Raw genomic sequence first — 21141 nt, forward strand, 5'->3', positions numbered from 1 at the left:
GCTGCAGGCCCTGGGTGGGTGGGCTCCATCTGTAAACAGACGGGGCGGCTCGGGGGTGATTCAGCCTTTTAGAGACCTGATCTGCAGCGGGAGAGCAGGTGTGGGGTGGGGGCCCGGTAAATCACCTTCCTGTCTGGGGAGGGAAGCACCTGGTGCGGGTGCTGGCCAGGTAGAAGTTGTTGAAATGTCGTCCCTTATTCATCTCTAAGAGGAGCGTGAAGAGTTGCTCCCTGGCTGGATTTCGGGAGCAGGCCGCACGTGGTGATATGTGCTAAGTTCTCGCTACTCCGGATGTGGTCCGCGGACCACCATCACCAGCATCGCCCAGGAGCGGGTCCAGATGCCGAGTCTTGGACACCATCCCGCCCTGCTGGGTCAGAAGCCTCCCGTCAGCCCAGGAGATCCTAGTGCATTCAAGCTTGGGAGCCTGGGCTGAGGGTTTGGGAGGGGAAGCAGTTAGCAAACTAACTCCTCCCGGAGGGGGTAGTGGGAAGGAGGGGACACAGGGAGGCCCTCCTGGTGATGGGACTGTGACAGGTGTTGTCTCAGAGCCCAGCCTTTTTCAACAGAAGGCCACCCTGCTGGGCTCCCTGAGGGCACAGGCCCCGCAGCTCCCCGTGCACATCTCCCCAGGCAAACCCAGGTGGCACTGTGCTGCCCCCGTGTCGCCCGAGACAGGTGCTCTGCATTGATCTGTTCGTAAAGCATGAAGGAGCAGGCAGACGGGCTTAAAATGGTCCCAAGAAAAGGTGATTCTGAGTTCTGAGCCCTGTGGATCCCCTTGTGTCCAGCAGAACGTGATTTTCCTGAGCCTGGAGGTGATGGCAGAATTACCTGGGGGGCAGCGGTGACTCTACCCCCGGTTCACTGTTCCTCCGTTGCCTGCACACTAAGGGTGCAGACCGTGTGCCCTCCGTGACTTACTCAGGGGGTCTGTGGCACACGCATGGGCTCTCTCCATGCACACCGCTCGCGAGGAAGCCCAGGGTTTGAGGGCTCCAGGCCAAGGCTTCCCCCAAGGTGGATGGGAACCCCCTGCAGGCCTGGACCCTCAGCAGCCCAGGTTCTGGGTCCTGCATCCCTGCCCTTGCCCCAAGGGCTGAATGCCTCCAGACAGGCTGAGCTCCGGCAGGCAGCCTCGCCTCCTTCCCTGTGGTCAGCTCCCCTGTGGATTGGCTGCCATCCCCTTTGGGTCAAACCTGGCACATACTCCTGTGAGAGCCTCTGTCGTCCATTCTTTTAACTTTCTTTTTATTTCACAAGTAACCTGTGAGCACAGTGATAGCAAAGCCTCCCCAGTCTCCTCCCTTCCAGAGGTAATGCTACTCTTGTCGTCTTGGAGTGCATCCTTTCATTCTTTTTTCTGTGAATTTAGGTGTGCACACATGGAAATACATAGTTTTGAGTTTTCATGTTGTGTTTTTATGTACATATCATTCTGTGTTGTTTTGAAAGCTGCTTTTTAAAACTCAGCACCCATGATTTTTATTTCACTTACATGTTTCTTTACAGCCTTCTCTGCACCAGGGCAGTAGGCTAGGCCGTTGGCTGGAAGTAGTCAGGACGCATTTTTTCCCTGCATCTACTGCCCATACCAGACTCTACAGCATGAGGGGAGCCCTGCCGGCCTCGGTCTCTGTCCCCTTAGTGCCCAGCCAAGTGCCCAACATGCAAGTGGCCTTTGACCAGCGTTTGTCAGAGCAGCAGGCTGTGAAACCCCAGGCTCACTGCTGCCTGAAGAGGACAGGTCTTTCGCTGTGAGCTCTTGAGGTGGGGTCAGTAACGCCTGTTGACTGTCTTTGGGTTTGCTTTATTGAAATGCTCACACATTTATTTTGGCCTCTAAGCTTATTTCATCTCAGGAGTTGGGATGGAGACTCATGCGGCAGCAGAGCGAACCCCATGAAGCAGACGTCAGGCTGAGTGACCCTCGGGCCTGGGCAGCAGTCACGGCGTCTGCTCAGCCCTGTGCTCCTGGCAGCCCAGTTCAGAAGCTCGTCCTCCGCTGAGAAATCACAGCAAGCGAAACGTGCATGAATATACCAGCTCATCAGGTGGATGGTTCCTCAGGACAAGGCCAGATCCCTTCCTCAGCAAAAACGAACCAAATCCACCACTTAAAAGGCCAAGAGGCTCTTTCTTTTACCTTTCGCTGAAAGGAATTCCTCTCTTTGCTCACATATCCGGTCAGGAAGGGTAGCTGCTCTCTCTGGGGTCATTGGAGCTCACACTGCCTTTTACCCAAGACAGGAGGTCACTGTCACCCATCTATTGTGGTCCAGGGAATTGTGCACATTGAACCTGGAGTTCAGAACCAGCTGAGAAGGGTGGGCTTCATGTGTCAAGGCCTTTGCAAGCGAGATATGCCAGAAGGACCCCATGGAGGTCTGTCGCCTCATCTTCGGATGTCAGGAAGGGCTGCCCTGCAGCGAGGCCTCCCAGCTGTTGAGTCTGTGGGTGTTATTGTTCCGATCTGTGGGTTTCGATCTTATTTGGGCCTTATTTTAACTCCACTGAGCTATGAGATCTTCACATGAAGTACAATTTGATGTATTTTTAGAAGAACCACTCTGTTAAGACCTTCATGGCTGATGAATTTAATTATTCCAATAAATTATAACTTCTGCAAAGAAATGATCCCTCTGAGTGCAGAGGAAGCTGGAGAATTCATAGAAAGCTCTCACTTTCCTGCAGAGGCCCGGAAAGCCTCTTTTAGCAGATTTTGTCAGGTCCTACTCAACACGTGGTGTTGACAGTGCCCATTTCCCTTCCCCCAGCCTGCAGGGAGACGGGAACACGGATGCAGAGAGGCACCCTCATCCCCCTTATCCTTCTGGCAACTGGCAACTATGAGGGCTGCTCAGTGTCTCTGAGGAGGGCCAGTTGCCACTAGAAGTGGGTATGTCTTGAAAAGGGTGGTTAAGTGTCCAAAACCGAGGCAGCTTTCCAGCCATTTCCAAGTTCTCTTATTAGATGCAGCTCAGGGGAAGAGCGGCTGTCTTTGCTGGGGTTTCTCTTTGATCCTGGTTCAGACAGGGCCTGCTGAAAACTATCCCCCTGATCTTTTGTTCTCTGTGAAAACTAGGATGCCTATATAGGGGGTAAAAAGTCCCCATAGGTGGCAAAATGTCTGCTGTGTTGAAAGAACACACTCAGAAAAATGTCAGAAGATGGAGACGCCCTGTATCAGCCTCTGAGGACCCGCCGCAGCTCAATCCCGCCCCGTGAGGCTTTTTTATCCTTGCTGAACCCCTGCGGGTGAGCCCCCAGTGTGCTTCCTGCCCCTCGTCTTTGCAGGGAGGGTGTCATGATCCCCCGTTCCTGCCTTGGGGCCCCTTGTGGAGCGAGAAGCCAAGAAGCCTTATGCTTTCCCCTGTGGCGACCTGCCCTGTACGCCACCCTGCCCTCCAGGTTATATTTTCCTAATAATGTTAAAAGGGAGAAGGCAAACTACCTAAAAGCATTTTTTGGGGGACAAGAGCTTGGGTAAAAACTAAATAAATACATAAATGAAACCCATATATAGAAAAAGATAAAAAACAAAACACACAGGACCTTTGCATTTAGCCTGGGGTATAAATGGCAGGCTCTTTATGTGAAGTTCTCAAGTGTTGAGGTTTAGTTTTTGATGCTCTTTCCGCCTTTTAATTTGCTCCTGATTCCAATTGGGAGAGGTATATATATATATTTTTTGGCCTTGCCCTGTCTTTGGGTGGAGTGGTGGGAAGAGAATGGGCTTTGGAAACATGCCTGTATGCCTCCGCTCCACAGATGCCAAAGGCTAGCACTTATTGCGTGCTTACTGCATTCCAGCAACTGTTCTGCGTGTTCACCTTCATGAGCTCTCTGTGAGGTGAACCAGGCCCCATTTCACAGATGGGAACTGGCACAGGGCAGTAAAGTTGGTTGCCTAGGATACCCAGCTCATCAGTGGCCAAACCAGGATCTGAAACCAGCAGACTGGCTCCAGGGCCCTAAACCCTTCAGCGCACTGCCCCTCAAATACAAGGATCTGGGTTAGCACTAGTGTGGGCAGATGGTGGAGAAAAGAGAGTTGCTGCGCTGTGTGATGTGAGCTGGGGAGAGTAGGGGGGGAGCACTCAGGAGGGCTTCCCGGAGGAGGTGGCCAGTGAGGCTTGATGATGGATAGGACTTAACTGGGTACAGTGAGATGCAAGACCGGGTAGAACCATGTTCAGTCCTGGCTCTGGGGCTCACTGTGGGTGTAATCAGGTACCTTCCCTTCTAGCAGATGCTGGCCCACCTGGACCCAGCCATGACCAGCCACAGACTTGTTAGGAGATGAGATGAATGGATGGCATGGGAGGCACATAGCAGGTGCTCAGGAAATGCTGATGGCCCTCTCCCTGCTTCCCACTGACAGGTGGAACGTGGGTTGGACATTCACTGTCACATGGAGTGCAGACCGGTAGCCCTCGGCTGGCCCACAGAATCTGAAGTTTTGCTCACCTTTATAAACTGGGGGAGTCCAAACTAAATCCCAGGTTTTCATCTTTTTTCAAAAGCTCGTAGATTTGTCAGCTGTGGTCTGACCACCCCACTGTCCCCCTGGGCTGCAGGAGGCATGGCTGTCCTGCCCCTCAGCTTGCAAACCTTCTCCCTCTGCCCTGTCTTCTGACCTACCTTCGACCCCTCTCTCTCGCCCTCCTGGCATTTCCCCAGTTCTCGGTCCCCTGTGTGGCCCTGGCCTGGGAGTGTCACCACTGGAACGTGACCTTGGTGCAGTGGGAACAACTGGCACCGAGACCCTGTGGTTGGCTGCGGGCTTAGTGTGGGCGAGGGCATTCATCCACACAATGGCAGACGCGTGTAGGAAACAATCCTGGCCCCGTGACATCGAGTGCCAGCCCTTTGAGCACCCACACCCGCCGTGCACGCCAGACGCCAGCTCTCCCGGGCCAGCGATCTTTCTCAGTAACTCAAGACAAGCCAGCATTTTGCATCTTTGAAGTGTTTGACCTTCTGGCAAATGGGACCAATACTTTAAAAACCAAAACATTCCTGGAGTTAATGGAAATCCACTAAGCTGGCAGAATAGGGTCCTTAGGGAAAAGCATGGTTCAAGAGGAGTCCCTCCTGCCGAACGTCTGGCTGACTCCTCAGTGCAGGGGCTGTGCCCCTTACAGAAACAGGAGTCTGTGGAAGCCTCCTTTGGTTCATCATTGATGTGGCTGCCACATTGGGTTTCTGGAATCGTGACTCTGATCTGTCCCCGTCTGCTTTGCACAGAGCCCCAAAGTCCATCATCTGGATTCTTGCCATCTTTCAAGGTTGTTGTGTCCAATTGCTTCCTCCTCCAGGAAGCCTTCTGTGGTTCTCCCCGGCATGAGGGAGAGCCACACTCTCCTTTCCATCACTCATCGCTCAGTTCACACCTCGCCTGGAGCCTCATTGAGGAGCCGTTAGTCACCCACACCTGTCCACCCTCTGCAGGGTGAGCGCTCTGCACTAGGAGCTGAACACTCACAATCTCTTACTCTGCAAATCCTTTTGAGGAAGGAACTGCTGTCACCCTCGTGTTACAGATGGGCAAACAGAGGCTTAGCGAGGGGAAGGGATTTGCTCCAGGCCACATGCCCGTGTATGGCAAAGTGAGATTCGAACCCGAGACCATGTGGTTACAGACTGGGGCTCCTGGGTGCTGTCCCTGCCCTTGTTTCCCTCAGGCTTTGTGCATAACAGCCTCTTTGGAATGTGCCATCTAAAGGGGCCTGGCAGTCCTGCGGGTGCATTTCTCATTCATTAAGGTCGTTAAATCCGAGGCCCTGTTTAGTGTTATCTTTGATGTTCAAGGGCGGTGTGGAAATTTCTGTTTTCATGTGACCCAATTTCTGTGCTTTGAAAATGCCTTTCCTTCTCCGCCCCCAATCTTTGTGTTTCTGAGACCAGGCAGCAGGACCCCTGGAAGCATTTCTTTAGCTCCCCGCTCTGCCCTTGCACAGGTCTGTGCCCGGGGGCGTGGACAGCCTATATGGCCGCTCCGGGGCTTTCTGAGAAGCATTATGGGCTGCCTGTCATGACTCACCTGCATGGCCTGCCTGGGCCCGAGGCCCACCTGTGCCACCCGCCCCTCATATGAGTCCTGAGTCTCATACTTCCTGGGCTGTGAACATGACCATCTCAGAGGATCTGGACCAGGGGGACCCCCTGACCTCAGCCCTTCTGTGATGCTGGCCCAGGAAACGGGACTCAGCAACCTGGGTCTTCTGCAAACACCCGGTGGACCAGGTCATGTTATACCTCGTGGATTTGTGAGAACTTCTGGGAAAAAACCCCTTTTCCTCCTTCCCTTTATGTCTTTGAAAGCTCTTTGCTGGTTCAGATACTCTTTGTAATTCATTACATAGACAAAATCATTGCTGAAAATTGGTCTCTTGTTTTCTAAACTGACCTGGGCGGGCTGTGGGATCTTTGGGATGCTGTTAAGAAGTGAGGGGGGGTGTGCCTCAAAAGTTCACACGTTCATCATGTGCTCAGGAAACTGGTCTACACTGGTCTGCTTCTTGCACAGTTAAGCTAAGGATTTGGGGATGAGAAGATGGCTCTGCGTGGGGTTGGGTCACAGGATGAACACCTCTCCGGGGGACGAAGGTGGTTTGAGGGCGGCCTGCTGCCGGCCTGGCCTCCAGACAGGAGCGCCCTTGGGAGACCATCTGCTTCTGCTTTTCTTGTCCTGTTTTTATTGTGCTAAAATAACTATAACATAAACTTACTGTTTTGACCCTTTCTAAGTGTGCAGTTCAGTAGCTTTAATTCCTCCGCTCACACTGCTGTGCGCCGACCCATCTCCGGAACTCTTCCTTCCTCCCAGTGGAAACTCTGTCCCCAGTAACACCCGCTTGCTGCCCCCGCCCCCCCTCTGCGTTATGTCTGTGGATTGGATGGGTCTAGGGACCTCGCCAGAGTGGAGTCTACAGGATTTGTCCTTCTGTGAGTGGCTTATCTCACTGAGCATCATGTCCTCAGGGCGCATCTGTGTTGTAGCCTGTCAGGACAGCCTTCCGTCCTTTTTTATGGGTGAGTAACTTTCCACTGTATGGACAGACCACATTTTGCCACCAGTGGACCCTTGAGCCCTTCCCACCCTCTGTGAATCACGCTGCTATAGAACATGGATGTACGAGACAGTTTGCTTTTTAAAAAGCCTTGTATCAGTGCTTTCAATGAGAAGCTGGTGTCCTGGGGCCCTACTGCTGTCATCCTTGTGAGGGGTGGGCGGGGCTGGAACCCCACAGCTGGGTCCACAGCCTGGTCCAGAGAGCTCTGGATGGTCCTGACATCCATCATTTTCTCTAGTCCTCTTAGGGGCCCTGATATTTGGAGGAAACAGGCCCAGAGGGGTTACTGGGACTTGCCTGGGGTCACACTATGAGGGGTGATCACCCAGACCTGCCTGCTCCAAAGCCATCACACGATGTCCCCTTGACAGTCTCGCCACCTACTCCAGGTGCCTGGAATTGGACATGTTAAAGGCTTGAGGTGATTGGGGCGTTGGAAAAAGAAACAAGTTTTCTTAGAACGTTTTGTTGAAGGGAAGGTGTGGGCAAACTGCTGACCAGAGACTGGCGATGGAGAAGGCTGGTCTAGTGGCGTGTGATCGGAGACATTGCCCAGCCTTTCTCAACTGGACTTAAAAATGCAACGGGTGCCCAGGACCCCCTGCCCCCCCACACCCGTAAATCAGATCTTGAAGCTGGAGCCGGGAATCCCACAGGCAGCAGGGCCTGAAAGTGCCAGTTATGGCCAGTGTGCCAGGCAGGATGTTACAAGGGCGAGGGTGTCTGTGGGGCTCCCCGTAGATGGGGCTCAAGGCATTTCCCTGGAGGGTCTCCAGTGCTGGGAGCAAGGGGTCCCCTCTGCTCCTGTGGGGCCCTTGCTGTGCCTCTGCTCAGGTGGCCCTCTGAACCCTGGGACTGCCCAGTGCTCCTTCCGCCCAACACACGCTCAGCTGGAGCTGCCTACCTGGAGGCCTTGTGCTTCCACTTGGAAGCTTCTGGTCTGGTTAGTTAGATCCTGTTGTGTGTTGTAGTGCTCCCAACCCTGGGCTTTATGTACCGTCAGTTTCTGTCCCCACGAACGTGGCCTCACATTCACGTCAGCAGTGGCATCGCTGGGAGTTCTGGACTTACCCATGCAGGTCCTGGGAGGGGCCTTCCTGCCGGAGTCCCCCCGCTGAGAACACAGCTCTCCAGGGAGGGGAGGGGAGCCCGCCTGTCCAGGCCCTGTCTCTGGGACCTTCTCTTTGTCTGTCTCAGCAGCCTTGGGCAGATCTGGAAAGCATCCAGAAGCTTCTGTGTCCTATCTATTCCAAAGAGATTGGCAGGGCTTGGCGAGAATTGGGAAATATTTGGCGAGGGGAAAGAACTTTAGAACGTATTTTTGGTTTGGAATATTTTTCTTTGGACTCTTTCTGGGCCATAAGCCATTTAGGAATGTTTGCTAGATGCTTAAAAACCAAGTTGATTTCCCTCTGTTTCCACTGCCAACATGTGAGGCTGTGGTATTCTGTTTATACTAACCTGTTTTGTCCTTTGTGCTTGACAGTGAGTGACCTGCAGGAAGAAGGCAAAAATGCCATCAACACACCACTGTCCCCTGCCTTCGTGGATGTTCACCCGGAAGACACCCAGCTAGGTACTGGTACTGTCACCCCTGCCAGCGTCACTTCCAGTTGTGAGAGCCGAGCTTCCACCGCGTGCAGCCGGATTATTGAGGCTGCTGAGGGGCACGGTCTTAGGGCCTCTTGATCCGACAGCACATGAGCAGCATGTCAGAGTCCAGGCTCTTAGCTCAAGGTCAGGTTTAGAAAAGTTTATAGGAAAAAGCAAGTCATCCCTTGTAGGTTTCTGCCCTTCCAGTTTCAAACGTATTTTTCATTGTTCTGTACGTCTGGTGAGGCCAACAGATCAGGAGGTGACTGCCACTGAGCGGGTGGTTTGTCTCAGTCCCCAAGGGGGTAGGGCAGGGCTACGCGGGGCAGCACCAGAGTCGGGCAGGTGGCAGAGGGAGTGAGGGGCAAGTAGGGCCCCAGCCTTTACTGTGGTTTCCGCAGGGAGGCACGGGTGAGGCGGGGGAGCCGGTTTGGACGGGCTAGTTCGAATGCACTCAGTGGGCTCTGGGCTGTGGAGGCTGTCCTGTGGCTCCAGGGTGTCGAGGGCAGGTGTACGGGAGCCCTGGGAGAGCCCCGTGAATGAGGAGGCTGCGAGGGGCAGACCGCGGATCGGCTGGTTGGCACAGGAGGGGCACTCACGGGGTGTTTGATATCTGGGGGGATTAGCTCGCCTTGGGAATGGCATTCTCCCTGGGTCTCCAAGGCCTCAAGATGACAAAGTAACAGAGTAAAGAAAACAGAGAAAGGGAGAAATGCGATTAAATAGAACTCAGTGCACGAGCTGGAGCTGCCCCAAGGCCGGGGGTCTGCTGGGTGGGACCTGCCAAGTGGTGAGGCCCCTGTACTCACCTTTTTTGGGACCACGTCGCAGCCAAGTCTAATGAAGTGACAGCCTGGACGTGTTTTCCTTGAAGTGTGTTTTGGGATCTGATATCTGGAAGGCAGTTGTGGGACGTTCTGCTTCCGCCCAAACCCTGGTTCAAAGGGAAGTCCCCGTGGGTCCCTCTTCAAGAGCTTGGTTTCCACTTCAAGAGCTCGCGGAGAAGAAATGCCAGTGAGGGTCAGCCCGGGGGGCCTGAAGCCAAGGGCCGGCCAGGTCCCTGAGCTCCCGCGGGGGTCCGCGGCAATCTCTCTCCTCTCGGAAGAGCGTCACTCTTCGTTGCTGCCGCTGTTGTTGCTTTCAGCCTGAAGTTGCTGTCCAGGCAGAGGTTCCTTTGGACTCTCTCTCCAAGGGAAAGCTGGGGACCAGCATGCGGGTCTGTAATTAGCATGACTTACGGCAGGGCTCCCCATCTCATGTGGCACAGTGGACATTTGCACTGGGCAGTTCTTTATTGTGGGCGTGTCCTGTGTATTATGGGGTGTTGAGCCTCCCTGGCCTCTATCCACTAGATGCCAGTAGCATCCCCCAGCAGCTGGGACAACCAAAAATGTCTCCTCCACATGTTGCTACATGGAGTGCTAGAGGGGCACAATTGCTCCTGGTTGGGAACCTTGCTTTAGACCAACAGGAGCTAGACAGTAGACTTATTTTAAATGTGTGGCAGGCTGTTGTTTTGTCAATAATGCCTCGAACCTGCCTTGCCCTGGACCCTAACCCTCTTTATCTTACCACCTTTCTAAATAGCTGCTCTTGGGTCTGGGAGTTGGTGTTCTTCAGTTCACTCCAGAAGGTTCAGCTTGTCCCTGAAACTCATGTGACCTTAATAAGGACCGGCCTGGTCAGCACCTGAAACTGAGAGCTGAAGGATGAAGGGGATGTGGACTCAGGGGACAGGGTGTCAGACAGGGAGCAGCATGTGCCAAGGCCCTGTGGCCAGCAGTTGGTGAGGCGTGAAGTGCCAGGGAGAGCTGGGGAAAGGAGGCTGCAGAGGGCCTCAGCAAGGACATCATAAGGGACCCCAGTCTGGTCCCCTGTGTGTTACCTGAGCGTCTCTCTCAAGCATCAGATCTGCACAGCTCCACCTGCTAACACTACCGCCTTTGCTCCCTGCAGAGGAGAATGAGGAGCGCACGATGATCGACCCCACCTCCAAGGATGACCCCAAATTCAAGGAGCTGGTCAAGGTATGGATGCTCTTGTTAGGGCAGAGCCTTGGGGTTCTGGCTCTTGTGGGCAAAGGAGCAAAGCCTTGGGCTGGTGCAGGGGAGCTCAGTGCTGTGGTAGGTGCAGGGCTGGTGGGGAAGGGGACCAGCCTGCAGCTTGGGGCGCCTGCCTGCCTAAGCTCCCTGGGGCCTTAAACCGCTTTCTTGCACTCCGTGCTGGGCTGGGTTATGAGGGGGGGTCTATTTGGAAGATTTGGAACCAGCAGCTGGAGTGAATGAACTACAGAGCACCTTGCACATTGGGTTCATACTCTTTCTGGAGCACGATGGGTGGATTTGGAGACAGTTCTGAGACACGAGCCCGTGTGACCCCTCCGGCTACTCCCGCAGAGGAACCGTCGATGCTAGTGGCCTGCCCTGGGCGGCCGGCCAGCGTCTGCAGCATCTGGAAGTGCAGATTCCAGCCAGACAAGAAGATGGCTGTGTCCTTCCCCAAAGCCAGGGAAGCAGGGACTGGCAGGTGGCTCTGCGGCTCCTTCTGAGCAAGAGCAGCAGCCTTTCTCTCTGCAGCCTGGTTTCTCCGGCTCCGGCTTAGCGGTGAGGCTTCATTTGTAGCTTTTGTCCGTGTCTACACTCAGATTGCAGTTTTGATTGCTGTGATCTAAGCTGCAATAGGATTTTAAACGATAATCCCCGACGAGGAGAGGCTCTGGGCTCTGGCAGCACCCTCACCCTGATAGACCCAGCGTTTCATTTCCTAGGCCCGCGGCCGGCTCAGGACATCCCAGGGCTTTGAAATTGCTGTTTCTGACAGTGTGTGCGACAGACACGCACATTCTATTAAAAGTGTGTTTTTAAAAGTTTCTGCACCTTCACCACTGCTGCTGGCCCTAACATGGTGCACAGTCGTGGTTTTGTGGGGGCTCATTCATGATAAAGAAAACCTTTACAAGTTGTATCCTTTTAAAAAGTGAAATTGAAAATACCAGTCTTAGGGCCTATGCCAAAAATGTTAGTTCTAAAGAACTTAAATTACCTAGTTTATTTTATAAAGAATTTTTTTTTTTCCTGGATACCCACTTTGTTATTCTGAACAGAAGAACGTCAGGGAGGAAAGGGGCCCGTCTTTTAGGCACCAAATGTTATTCACAGGGGATATTTTAGTAGCAGAAGGCGGAGGATATGCACTCTTTGTCAGGATTCTCCAGAGAAACAAAACCAGTAGGATATGTACATCTGTCTGTCTCTAGAAAGAGGTTTATTTTAAGGAACTAGCTCACGTAAGTATGGAGGCTGAGAAGTGCCATAGTCTGCCCTCTGCAAGCCAGGGAGCTGAGGATAGGAGGTCAGCGGCCCAGCTCAAGAAGAGGAGAGAGAGGGTGAATCCAGCCTTCCTCCACCATTTCGTTCTACTGGGCCCTTCGGTTTGCGTGGCTGCCCCCACCACACACACCCTTACTCACTCCACCAGTTCAAATGATGGTTTGTTCTGGAAACGCCCTCACCCACACATCCAGTCAAGCTGACACTTGAAGCTGACCATCGCACGCACCTTTCAGGTTTTCCCTCCTACACTTGAGCCGTGTGTGAGCCCCCACAAGCTCCATTCACAAGCATCATCTCCTTGGAACCACCCCCAGGGAGGCCAGTGTCGCTTTCACGTGGGGCCTCGGAGCTCACTCCCTGTCCCCAGGCTGCACTGTGTGTCAATGAGGGGTGGTGGCTTCGAGATCTGCACACCTGGGGGCCCCCTGCCGAGCTCTGGTTGGGTGCCGGCTGCTGTGCTGGGCTCTGGGCCTGGTGAGATGAGCAGGTCGCCTGCCCCACTATGTGGGGTCTGCGGCACACTCCGATTAATTTGGCCCCTTGGGCGCCTGTTTGGCCGCTTAGCCTCTAAAGACCACAGGCTGTTTCTGCCCTCATGGTCAGCTGCACATCATTCACAGCCCACGTGGAGGGGCCCACAGCGCCCCACACCAGGGCTAGGATCCCTGCGGCTCCCGCTGCTCTGCCTCCTCCAGATTCTGGAGTCAGGTGAAGGGCCTCGTCGCCAGGTGTGGGGTGTGCCGACTGGAGGCTCCGGAGGTGCGTGGAGGGTGATGCCTTTGGGACTGTGCAGGACTGCGGACCAGAGAGTACCTCTTCCCTACTTCCCCGATGGGCCGGTGGGAGGGGTGGCTGCCCAGGAGACAGGCTGCACGGCAGAGCCTGGACTGGCCTTTCTGCGGACGCTGCGGTCAGCTCGGCGAGCTGTGCACCTGCCCCTCTCCCCTCCCTCCCGGGCGCTGGTCTGGGGTTGTGCCCCCCGCCCCCTGCCGAAGCAGCAGCAGCGAGCCTGGCCCAGGCACCCAGGTGTGGTGGGCTGCGTCACGGCCCCCAAAGATGCCCGTGTGCTAATCCCCGGAGCCCATGGATGTTACTTCCAGATGTAGTTACTTTAGGAATTTGATGTGGGGAGATTCTCGGGGAGACCCCACTGTTACCACAGATGACCTTATAAGCGGGAAGCAGAGGGAGACCAGGCTGCAGGTGGTGACGGCAGCATGCTGGCAGAAGCAGGGTGGCACGCTGCTGGCTCTGAGGATGCACGTGGAGGGGCCCCATGCCACAGGCTGCAGGTGCCTCTGGGAGCGGGGGCGGGGAAAGGCAAGGAAGCAGCCCCCCTGACAGCTTGGCATTAGCCCAGTGGAAACGATTTGGCCTCGGGGCCCCCTGGCTGTAAGGGGGTACACTGGTATTGCACCAGAAGCCACCACATCTGTGGTAGTTGGATAGAGCAGCCACAGAAAACAGACAGCAGGCTGTCCCCGCCCTCCCCCAAGCTGCCGCCTCCCTTGGGCTGACGCTGGGCTGGGCAGGGTGGGCCTTGCTACCGTGCCAGTTTCCTGGAAAGGCCAGCTGTGAAGCCCCTGGATGTCTGCTCCTGCGGCTGTCCTGCCGGCCTGGAATGCCTGTGCCAGGAGACAGGCAGTTTCTGGATGATTCTACCTGCTCTCAGACTGCAGGTTGCACCTCCAGGCAGGCTGGTGACATATTTCTTGCTTTGTCAAGCATTTTACAAGATAAACACAGCAGTCAGGACAGTGGCATCGTGTTGGGTGTCTGTGGCTTGCCTGCCGTGGTGGGGGTGTGGAGGGGAGGGACGTGCAGTGTTCCTTGTCGCTCACTTTTTTCTCACAGCCTTTTTAAGCAGAGACGCGTGTGGGTGGTGGCGTGGGCAGTGCCTGTGCCGAGCCTCTGCTGCATTTGGTTCATTCTCGTTTGCCAGGTGGGGAGGCTGAGAGCGAGGCCTGGGCGTGTCCCCGAGTTGGGCTTTGCTCACATCAGTAGACGGTCAGCACCTCCTGTCCCTGGCTTGGAAGGACCTGGTTCCAAGGCCAGAGCAGCCTGTGTGCTCAGAGAGGGGTGAGCCGGGAGGCTCTGCCTCCAGCTGCTCCCCGAGCTGGAGGCCAGCCCCCTGGCCTGGCCTTGGGGGTGCTGCTGACTGGGAAGCCTCGGAGCAGCCCGGGCACGCATCCCTTCCTGCCTCCCTGCTATGCTCCAGCCACCAGGCCTTCCTGCTCTTCTGGAGCAAGCGGAGCACATGCCTGCCCAGGTGGCAGGTCCTAAAAGCCAGTGCCCCAAGTTCATCCTCACTTCTGATACCAATGTCACGTTTGGGGTCCCCAAGGTGACCCGTAGGTTTGCTAGTTTGCCGGGAGGGCTTCCAGAACTCCCTGAACCCTGTTAACCCCACAGTTAGGGCCTATTACAGTGAACGGTTAGAATCAGCCAAGGAAGGAGGCACGTGGGGCAGGGCCCAGGGGCACCGACGTGGCGCTCCAGTTGTCCTGTCCCTGCGGAGCGTGGGGGTGTGGAGGGGAGGGACATGTTGCGTGTTGGCAATGCTGTGCAGTATCCTCTGAGCATTGCCAGCCAGGGAAGCTCCCTGAGCCTTGTGGTCAAGGGTGTTTTGGGGGAACACCATCTCCTGGGCACAGCTGACTGCCCTCGGGGCCGACCTGTCTCCGGCCCTCTGGCCGTGACAGACCCAAGGCCCCCACCGCAGGCACGTTGGTCCTCTCCAGCTGGCCCAGGGCCCCCCGTATCAAGCAGGATGCTTCAGGGGCGTAGAGGTCGCCTCCCCAAGGCCTAGGCCAGGCCCAGGCCAGCATGATGTGGGCAAGGTTAGATTCTGCAGGGGAGCGTGGCCTGTGCACACACAGTTCCCGCTCACAGAGCTCGGTCCGTGGCTCAGTTTGCTCCTGACGTTTCCTCCCCCGACACAGTCTCTGGCCTCCCCACCCCCACTGCCTTGGCCCCCACCCTGCCCTGGCCGCTTTCATCCCACTGCCATCCACAGTCCACTGCTGGTTGGTCTCGGTCTTTGTCCCGTTTCCCGCCTCCCCGCCAGTGTAATCCCAGTGAGGTCAGGGACCATCAGCATTTTGCCCCCAGCTGGGGCACGCCCTGCACACAGCCATGCTGATCCGCACTTGGGTGAATGGATGAGGGACTTGGGCTGCAGCGCCAACAGGAGGTTGCACAGAGAGCCACCTGAGAGGGCATATGGTTCTTGCCCGCCCCAGACCTACAGGATTCGAATCTTGACAAGGGCGGTTCGGGAGGATGGCGAGGCAGAGGCCTTGTGAGTTTGATGCTGATGTGGGTGGTCCCAGCAGCACCCCTTGGGAATCGGGTGCACATGGTCAGTCTTGGTGATTCAGGGAAAACACTGCCAGCTGCTTCACCTGCATGACCCTTGCTCTTTGCAGAATACCCACCTGCACTGGAGACTAGTTACTCGAGCTTCTGGGTGAGTAAACCTGAGAAGACCTCGGCAGAGGCCGCCTCCCAGTGGCCCTTTGTAGGGATTCAGCTCAGAAACAGTTGTTTTGGGTGTGAAGTTTGGACCTTGCATAGGCTGAGCAGGTTGGGTGAGGTCTGGCTGACGTCCTGACCCCTTGGACATGTCCCAGTTTGGGGACCAGTGGGACATTAATGAGGAAGCGTAGTCAGTGTCCTTGTTTTCTTTCTCTGTCCTCCGTCATCTGCACATTTTACGTCTTGTCCCGGCCCCTGCCCTGTCTCCCTCAGTAGACTTAGCCCACTGACCCTGCTGCCTCAGGACTGTCGCTGTAGAAAGGACTGTGCGACTCTTGCCCCCTGTGCAGGAGCCCTCGGCTCTGGCTGAGCCTGGCATGAAGGATGAGGCTGATCATGTAAAAATTTTCTTTGCATGATCTCTTGTGTATAATGTCGTGTTAGGGGTGAAAGGGGCACAGTGGACCCTGGGGTCAGCTTCCTGGATTCCAATCCTGGTTCAGGTAAAGTGGGCGAACAATAGTACCTACTGCCAAGTGCCTGTGTGAGGAAATTGTAAGATCACGTATGTGATTCCGTGTTACTGCTGTCTGGCAGGCACCATGGAAGGTGCTGGAATGTGAGCAGGGTAGAGCAGGGGTGGTGGTGAACAGGCAGGTCTATAGTCCAAATGTAGAAGTGGGCACGAGTGTCCTGTGGGTTCAGAAGCCCGAAAGACTTGCCCTCATACCTTCTCTGCTGGGGCTCCACACTGTGGTCATTTTCCCCAGCATCTTCCAGAAGCACCTGAATTACTTCGGGGTGAACAGCATTGCTGCCTGGATAGCATTTTATAGATGAGACGCTTTATATTTTTAATGATCCTCAAAAGAGGTAATGGCGCTACTTGGGCTTTCCAGAATGGAGAGCCAGGGGAAGGCTTCCACTGTGAGCGCGGCGGTCCAAGGCGCGCTGGCCGGGTCATCACTGGGTCCGCATTGCTGCCGGCGAGCAGATTTCACATCTCACTTCCCAGTTTATTGGGCAAGACTTCCTGGTTGTTTAAGTTTTCTATTTTCTTCCTCCCGTTTTTCCCTATGAAGATCAGCTACATAAAAATCATCCTCTGGGCAGAAGACCGTGCTATTAGAGCCACATGGAGATGCCCCTGTGACACCGTCTGGCACGGCCCCCGGCTCAGGGTGGCCTCCTGCCTGTTGCCATCAGCCCGAGTCAGTGGATTAAGCAGCGATGGGCCTGTTCAGAAGTGATTAAAACATAACTGTCATAGCTCTGGGGGAAACAGGCTGCAGAGCCTCATTATCATGGAGAAGGAACTAAAGGGAAATAACTTTTTGTTCTGATAAAGCAAGCTTGTAAATCATGTGTGCAGAGAGCCCTGTGCCGCAGGCATCATTAATACATGTTCTAGGCGTTTGCCTGCAGGATTCAGGGCCTACAGTGGAGTGTGTCCCTAAAAATAGTGACTGATGCTATCTTTAAAAAGTCTTTTGTGAAACAGAGGATTAAGATAGATGACCCAGGAAGTACAGGGCAGGGTGATTTGTGGTGTCCAGGAGTAGATCGCAGCTAAAGTGGGCGGTCGGTTGCTCTGGCTTCCCCGAGCTGACCTCTGTGGCCTGTTGTCAGGAATTTGATTTTCATCCTTTTCTGTTGTTTTTATATTTGGACTTTGACCAGGTCAGAGATCCAGATTGGATTTTGTTTAAGTTTTAGTTTCCTCAGAGCAGAAACATCTTTCATGTATTTTCTAACAGGCCTGTGCTCTGGGCAAGGAGCCTCTGGAACGGAATATCTGTGTGCCCGAGAGAACTTTCTAGGTATGTAGGCAGTTCTGCAGTTTGTTTGAGTGCCTTTTGTGAGTCTGTTCTAAGGTTAGGTGCAGGGGATACATCAGTGAGCAAAATGAAGGCCCAACCCTCGCAGAGCTGACAGTCCAGCTGGGAAAGACAGGTGTGTCAAGAGATAAATGTACATGTGGTCAGGTGGCCATGAGTGCTTTGAAGAAAACTACGATAAGAAGCAGAAACGTTTCCTCCCCACCCACTGTTTTAGGTAGGGTGGTCAGGGAAGTGGCATTCGAGCTGAGTCCTGAGAGTCAGTTCCTAGGGCAACAGCATGCCTAGCATCGGCACCAGCAGATGCAAAGGTCCTGTGGCCTGCACATGCCTGGCGTGTGTAAGGACCCATGAAGAGGGAAATGTGGCTGGAACCTAGTGAGCAAGGAGAGAGTAGTCACAGAGATCAGACAGGCTGGGGTGTAAAATGGCTCAGTGGGTGAATCAAGCTCCTTCTGGTAGCCATGGGCGGCCTAGGTGGGCCTGATCCTGGATCCTTCCATGTGTGCCCTTCATGCATATGCCCTTCCCACCTTAACTGGCCCACCTGGGGTGGAGACTGGGTTGTGTTTCTTACATCTCCAACACCTAGGGTGGCGCCTGGCATATGCTGGGTTCTGCTGAATAAATTGGAAAGGGGCTTTTGGCATGCAGAGAACCCCTGGGATGGTAATGCTAACATCTGCGTAGATCTGTGTAGCTGATTAGGACTGCCAGCCACGTCCTCTCACCAAATCCTCCAAACAGCCCAGCAGCGGTGGATCATTACAACTGCATTCTAGAGATTAGTTTTTTAATGGCAGCTTTATTGAGATAGAATTCGCATGCCATTCAGTTCGTTGGTTACTGGTGTGTGCCCAGATTGTTCAACTATCAGCTCAATCCATTTAAGAATATTTTCATCAACCCAAAAAGAACCCTATACCCGTCAGCAGCTAAGCTGTATTCTGCCCTCTCCCAGCCTCTGGCACCACTCTGTGTCCTTAGAATTATTCTGTCCCTGTAGATTTGCCTATTCTGGCCGTTACATGTAAGGAGAATCCTACAGTACATGCCCTTTGGTGACTGGCTTCTTTCACTTGGCACAAAGTTTCTAGGGTTCGTGCATGTTGCCGCATGTGTCCACACTGCATCCCTTTTCATGGCTAAATAATGTTCCACATTGTACAGACAGACCATTTTGGTGCACCTATTCACCAGTTGATGGACATTTGTGTGGTTTCCACCTTCTGGCTATTTTTTTGAATAGTGCTGCAGTGGACATCTGTATATGAGGATTTTTGTGGACATGTTTTCAGTTCTCTTCTACATAAACCTGGCATTGCTGGGTCCATGGTAACTCTATGATTAGCCTTTTTTTCCAAAGTGGATGTACCATTTTATGTCCCTTCAGCAAATTATGAAAAGTTCCAATTTCTCTACATTCTTTGCAACACTTTTGTCTGATAGCTACCCTAGTGGGTGTGAAGTGGTATCTCACTGTGGGTTTGATTTGCATTTCCCTAATTGCGAATGATGTTTGCACATCTTTTCTGTGCTTATCGGCCGCTTGCATATCATCTTTGGATAAATGTCTATTCAGATCTTTTGCTGGTTTTTTAGTTGGTTTTTTGTCTTTTTATTATCGAGCTATCAGTGCTTTTTATATTCTAGATACAAATTTTTATCAGAGGAATGACTGGCAAAACCTTCCCTATTCTATGGGTCGCCTTTTCACTGTCTTAATGGTACTTTTGAAGTACAAAAGTTTTGAATTTTGTTTTTTCTTCTGCTGCTTGTGCTTTTGGTGTCCTAAGAAATCATTATTTAATCCAAGGTCATGAAGATTTACCTCCACGTTTTCTAAGGGTTTTATGTTTTGGTTCTTACACTGAGGTCTTCGCTCCATTTTGAGTTAACTTTTGCGTCTGGTGTAAAGTAAGGGTCCGGGTCCCTGTGCCTGTCCTGTTGTACCTGCACCGTTTGTTGAGAAGGCTGCTCTCTCCCCGTGGGACTGTCTTGGCGCCTTACTGACATCAGCTGACTGTCACTGAGGTTTGCTTCTGGCCTCGCAGTTCTGTCCCCCTGGTCTCTGCCTGTGCCGGTACCGTGTGTGTGGTGAGCTTGAAATCAGAAGGTGGGACTTCTTCAACGTGGTTTCTTTTTCAAAATTGCTTTGGCTCTTCAGGGTCCCGTGAATTCCCATGAGCATTTAAGGGTCTGCTTGTCAATTTCTGCAAACAAGCCATCTGGATAGTGATTTTTTTAAAACGGTATTTAATATTATTTTTGCTAACTACCGAAGTAATATATACTGCTAAAAACCTAGAAGACAGAAAAAGTCAAACAGAAGGCAGTGGTGATTTTTTCTGTTTGTGTCCCATCAGTCTTTTTTCTCTTGTGTATATATACTTTCCTATGCAAAATTTGGACTCATTCCGGAGTTAGTAAATATCTAGGGACACATTTGGATTTGTACCTTGGGAGAAACCTCTGGAACTGGAATTGCTGGGCCACATAGCACACATACTGATAGGAATCGACTTATCTTCTTTTTAACAAAGACTCTGAGGACCAGAGAAGTTAAGTGATGGCTCAAGGTCACACAGCTAACTCTGGTTAGAGCTATAACTCGAGTGTAAGCCCCAGCAGCGCACTGTGGTGTTTCAATACAGTGGTTGTGGTATTACCTATGAAGCTGATGCTTGAAATCTGTGGCAGCAGAATGCTGTTTGTATTAATTTTCTATTGCTGAGTAACTAATTACCAATCCAGTGGCTTAAATCAACATCTGTTTGTTAGCTCACAGTTCTGTAGGTCAGAGGTCCGGCACGGCGTGTCTGCGTTCTATGCTCAGTCTGACGAAGCTGAAATCAAAGTGTGGTCGGGCCGAGTTCCCTTCTGCAGGCTCTGGGGAGAGTCAGCTCTTTGCTCCTAGAGGCACCCCCTTCCTTTCCCCGTGACCCCTCCATCTTCAGAGCCGGCCTCTCTCGCTGGATTCCTCTTGCGCTTCAGCTCTGGTTGCCGTCCTTCCTCTGACCTCCAGATCCAGATTCAAAGGGCTGTCATGACGGGGTCAGGCCCATCTGGATAAAATCTTTGGCTTGAGGTCAACCGTGTCCTATAACAACCTAACCAGGGGGTGTAGTCCATCGTCCTCCCAGTCCCGGCGATTCCAAGGATCTGTGTACACCAGCAGCCTGGAAGCTTAGGGCGCATTTAAAATTCTGCCTACAAAACACTTGCAGCTATTAGCCAGGAATCACAAATGAGCCGTGTGGTGAGGTGGTTCTCCTGACTCTGGCCCAGTGGGGCGTTGGGGCCGCAGCTCATCCTCCCGTGGGGCACCCGCCTCTCCTGCCCTCCCGTGCTGGTTCATGTTCAGAGTAAGTCCACCCGCGCTGAGACATCAGCACCCGTGTCCACTCCCCCAGCCTCGACCTCCCCACTCCCTCTGCCGGGCTGGCCCGGCCCCTGCCCCGTGCACCTGATTTCTGTGTTGGCATTTCCTTTCTGGTCCCAAATGCTGCCTAGTCTTCTCAGACTCCATGGGGTCCCTCTGCCCCCTTGGCTGGGAGGCCCTCCTTTCATAATTCTGTTTCTTGCTCGTGGTTCATCTGTCTCTGCCCTGACTCCCAGTCCCCGTTGCCCCCACATCCTGGCACGAGGCAGGTGCTGTGGTAGTTGTTGAGTTGAATGTAATGCCGTCACTCGGTTCCAGTAATCACTGTCCTGGTCACCCACCTCTGCCCCTGAGGTTTCAGGGCCCCGCGGCCCCCCAGGGGGTGAGGGTCCAGGGCTGGCTCCGCACTCCCCTCCCCTGCCGTCGCTCTCGGGCCCCCG

General features: G+C 53.7%; 1 protein-coding gene across 6 annotated transcripts in view; it reads left to right on the forward strand.

Annotated features, from left to right (window-relative positions):
- Nucleotides 1–21141, forward strand: part of PARVB (parvin beta) — a 103089-nt gene that overhangs the window by 43308 nt on the left and 38640 nt on the right. For all 6 annotated transcript variants that reach the window (XM_037006808.2, XM_037006811.2, XM_073214000.1 and 3 more), the window contains exons 2-3: nucleotides 8566–8655; nucleotides 10629–10699. In XM_037006808.2, the coding sequence (XP_036862703.1) occupies nucleotides 8566–8655; nucleotides 10629–10699 (161 nt within the window). The remainder of the gene's footprint in view (nucleotides 1–8565; nucleotides 8656–10628; nucleotides 10700–21141) is intronic.

The sequence above is a fragment of the Manis javanica genome, chromosome 10 (assembly GCF_040802235.1).
Source record: "Manis javanica isolate MJ-LG chromosome 10, MJ_LKY, whole genome shotgun sequence".
Taxonomy (NCBI): Eukaryota; Metazoa; Chordata; class Mammalia; order Pholidota; family Manidae; genus Manis; species Manis javanica.